Source organism: Mytilus galloprovincialis, chromosome 4 (assembly GCF_965363235.1).
Source record: "Mytilus galloprovincialis chromosome 4, xbMytGall1.hap1.1, whole genome shotgun sequence".
Lineage (NCBI taxonomy): Eukaryota > Metazoa > Mollusca > Bivalvia > Mytilida > Mytilidae > Mytilus > Mytilus galloprovincialis.
The window spans coordinates 61,076,981-61,081,426 of NC_134841.1; the positions used below are offsets into that span (position 1 = coordinate 61,076,981).

The 4,446-nt window shown below is 33.9% G+C and overlaps 1 protein-coding gene across 1 annotated transcript; it reads right to left on the minus strand.

Moving 5' to 3' along the window:
* On the minus strand, positions 1-1,915 carry LOC143072609 (tripartite motif-containing protein 42-like). Its single transcript, XM_076247646.1, has one exon. The coding sequence runs from the start codon at positions 1,890-1,892 to the stop codon at positions 21-23; it is 1,872 nt and encodes a 623-aa protein (XP_076103761.1). The 5' UTR covers positions 1,893-1,915; the 3' UTR covers positions 1-20.
* Between the last annotated feature and the right edge of the window lie 2,531 nt (positions 1,916-4,446).

Sequence of the window (4,446 nt, forward strand, 5' to 3'; positions counted from 1 at the left end):
TTCAAAAGAACAAAATCAATTTATTGGTAAGAAAACATTTTCATAGTTTTTTCTTCATTGAACACCCACAACAGGCCCCATTCATCAATAGAAATATGGAAAGTACTGTATATGATTCGATCATTATTTACATTATTCAGCAAGTTTCTCTGAAAAACACCGTCTTCAGATAAAATATCGATAAAATCATTCTCAAAGTCCGCTACTAAAATTTGTCCGTAATTATCTACAGCTATACCTCTGAAAATTGCATTTGGTCGTTCAAATGCCTCGAGAATTGTCCCATGTTTATCAGCGATTACAACAGTTTTTTTTAGTGATGAAATAACAAGATTTGAGTTCTTAGTTTCCGCCATCAAAATATTTTCGCTAGTAAAAATGTCTGTGTTTTGCAGTTTATTTTTGGGATCTACGATTTTTATTTTCTGTTGGACACCTTTTTGTTCTGACACCTCATAGAATTCCTTTTCATCTTTATTATATACAAGCAAATTTCCATTTTGAATGAAACAACCAACCAATCCATTCTTAAATGGAACTTTATACCCTTCTAGATGATTTGTTTTTACTTTTTTCACTGCAGATTGTCCAGTCCAGAACCATAACTCATCTGCAGACTTTCTAAGCATTCGTTTGCTTTCGGCAATTGGTGCATAAGTCGATTGCACAACGCCATCGTGATTACACAGACTGACCAAGTTCTCCGTAAATATCCACATATTGTCGTTATTAGCGGTTGCGATATCTATGATTTTGTGTGGAAACTTAAAACTATGTCTTTCTTTGACAGGTAAAAATTCAGGCATCGGTAATTCTGGGTATAAAGGGGTTATCACGTTGTCCTTTGCACACACATTTATTTGTCCAAACAATTTCTCAATTGTTGCTTTTTTGAATTCGCCACTTTTATATTTCAACTCATGCAAATTCAACGGGTTCACAGTTTTGTTCAGGACTTTGTCAAGATGTCTGCCAATAATATAAAAATCTTCCATAAACTGTTTTTCCGAAGACCGTGTAATGAAGTCTTCCGTTGTCTTGACGAGACCAGCCAATGAAAGTTGTTCTGTTTCGATTTCATTCAAGTACGTGTCAATCGCTTTAACATCTTTCTTTTTAACGTTGTCGATTATAGCCAAGTTTTCGTTCATCAGAACATCAACAGTATTACAAAATACATCTTTAATGCTTGTAGCATGTGCTATCATATCCTTCTTCACTATACTGCAGTGTTTGTAACTGTTGTTTTCTTCTTGTTTGATCCTCTCTGTGGTGTTTCCAAGAACCGATATTCTGGATTTCAAGCTTGCTGTTCTGGCAAGTAACATTTTCTTTTTAGCTTGGATTAATATTGCCAGGTTCTGGAAATCATGAAAGCGATGTGCTTTTTCTGAGCACTCACTACACAACAAAATATTACAAGGTTTACAAAATAAAGTAAACTCCTTTTTATGTTCTTTGCATTCATGTGCTGAGTTATCATTGTGTTTGTCCAATTGATCTAACTTCAACTTCTCAAGCGAGTGACTATGCGACGTTTTTATTTTCTTATGGTAGTCTCTACAGTTTGTGCATAAATTTATTTTACAGTCCAGACATTTAGCTACTGCAATATTTTCGTCAAAACAAAATTCGCAAATGTCAGTTAATTCATTGTCACTTTGAGATCGTTCAAAGTTGAACGGATAAGACTTCAAACCACTTACCCCTTTGTCTGATATAGGAATTTTTGTCCTACATAACGGACACGTCAAATAACTATCATTCACATCCAGTTTTTCCAGACACGGTGTGCAAAAAGTATGGAAACAGTCCAAGAGTCGCGGTTCTGTGTACGGAGACCAACAAATCCCACATTTTGATTCAATATCGGAATATTTTCCTTGCGCCATGTCAAATCAATGTATCTTGGCAACAAAACCAAACAAGGAAGTTCACGTTTATCCAAGTATTGGCTTTTCAAAAAGTTTGTTTGACCTTATAATTAAATGGATATACAAATGTGTACAGCTATAAGGGTAAATGCGTCTTTAGTGAAGATACAAAAAGGTATTAAAACAAATAACTTAACATATTCAGTATAACGTTATAGTGATAAAGGAAGGATTTGTGCTTATTATTTATGAATTAGAAAGGGCGTGCATTTGGTTCCGTTTAACGATATTGCCGGATTATGTTTTTGAGAACAGTTTGACTTTCCTTATTTGTTCAGAACAAGTGATACTAGGATCTACTGGTCTAGTCTTTCCAGACACTAAACTGGCCCTAAATTAGACTGAACATGTTATTTGTAATGAGTAACACATAAAGATCATCAGTCTCTTAAAACGATGTAATTTGATGTCAAATGAAAAACATACAGTTATCAAATCAATATTTCATTTTAATTTTACTTGTTAACAAGACAATAACAATCAAAACAAAGTAGTACACACCAAATGACATTTACATCAACAGTTATAAATAATAAATAAGAAACAACACGAACTCCACTAAAAACCGGGAGTGAAATCAGGAGCTTCTGAATGTAAGCATTTCCTGCACCGTATACGACACCTGTCGTGTTATTTCTCTGCACAGTTTGGTAATGATGGAAGGTTATTATGACTAAAGAATATCAGATATGATTTCTGACATACTTTTGTCATAATGGCCAATCAACTCATGATGGCGACCGTAAAATTTCTTGAGTGATGACCTTAATTTGATTTATTCATAGCCCTGTCTTAGCAACTTTTGAGAAAGCAGTATTCCTCGTGAAACAAAATCAACGTACTTTGAGACACATATACTCCATATGCTAGTGCCGCTGATATGTTGCTACACAGAAAGTATAAAAAACAGTTTTTAGAGTTAAAACGTCTCCAAAATTTAAATGTTTCTAAATCTTAGTTTCATGCTGTTTTTACTGTGAATTCCTAATAAAAAGTACTGTCTGTATTTTTAAGTATGATTTGTAGGAGCACTTAAATGAAAATAACACAAAATATAAATTTGGTGTGTCGTGATTGATTTTCAGGATTCACTTTCAGTCGCGGATCCAGAAATTTTCATAAGTGGGGGCCCACTGACTGACCTAAGAGGGGGCCCGTTCCAGTCACGCTTCAGTGATTCCCTATATAGGCAACCAAATTTTTTTCCAAAAAGGGGGGGCCCGGGCCCCCTGGGCCCCCCCTCTAAATCCGCCTCTGACTTTCATGAGCAAATGCTTACGGTCTTTCAATCTATAAGGAGCCAAAGGGAAAAGTATATGAAATTTTCAGCTTTTGAATCGAAATTTTTGATATAATTCTTAGAAAGTGCCAAAGACAACAAACCCACCAAAGAGTTGAAAACAGCCAAATTGGTCTTAAGACTCTTAAAAACAGCAAGAAATTCCCACACCCGGAGGGCAGGCTGTCTTCAGATGGTGCCTAAAAAAAATTGTGTACTAGTTCAGTTTATTTCACTGTGGAATGGTGCATGGTCAAAGTGGAGAGGAGAAGAAAATTATTGTTTTCATCACATAATCATTACTAGTATTCCATATTTGTAAAGTAAAAATTCAGTTCCCAATTTGCTTTAAAGCTTTTGATATATTGTAAAGATATTTTCTTTTATTGAAGACTTGTTAGTTTTTGTTTCATTAGATTGCTGTCTAATTGTCAGGTATATGCCTAACACCAATTTTGTTCATACTTGATCATCATCGTTAATCTTCCAAAAAATTGTATTGTTCTTTTTTATTGGAATAGAAAAGTAGTAAAAATAGAGTGTGTGTGTTGCTCACATAGGTCTATGTGCATCTTTAACGATGGGCATTCTCCGACATTGTAGACTAGAATTGCTGTGTCATTTTGGTCTCTTGTGGAGAGTTGTCTCATTGGCATTCATACCACGTCTTTTTTTTTTTTTATATAAAATATGATGCATGCTTAAAATCTCTTCTTTGTTGATCTTGTGTTGCTGATCATTTTTTATTTAATTCCTCTCTATCTTCTATAGATTTTGCCCAAAACCCAAAAGGGTAAAAATTGTCATGTAGGACCTAATGTCCCATAAAAAGATAACTTACAATTTCCATCTAAGCTGACCTTTATTTGCAGATATTGTCTTACTGATTATTTTTTATGTTCAACACTATTCAAAATAATAGGCAATAACACCAAAAAATGTTAACTATCATCATTAAAGGACAATAATTCTATTAAGGAGTTTGACTGACAATTGTTGACTTATTTTATAGATCTTAATATCTTACTGATCATTTTTGCAATTCGAAGTTTCTATCTATATCTATTAGTTTGCAAGCTAATAGACAAAGGTAAAAAGAAAATGGTAAAATCGTCATTAAAGACAGTTAATCCCGACCAATAGGAAGTCCAATGATGATTTGGGATATGTTAACTCATTTGTAGATTTTGTCTTGCTGATCATTTTTTATATTCAAAGTTTCTATCTATCTAA

What these genes read in the sequence shown, in the direction of transcription:
- LOC143072609 (XM_076247646.1), bottom strand. Translation starts at nt 1,892, where the DNA reads ATGGCGCAAGGAAAATATTCCGATATTGAATCAAAATGTGGGATTTGT.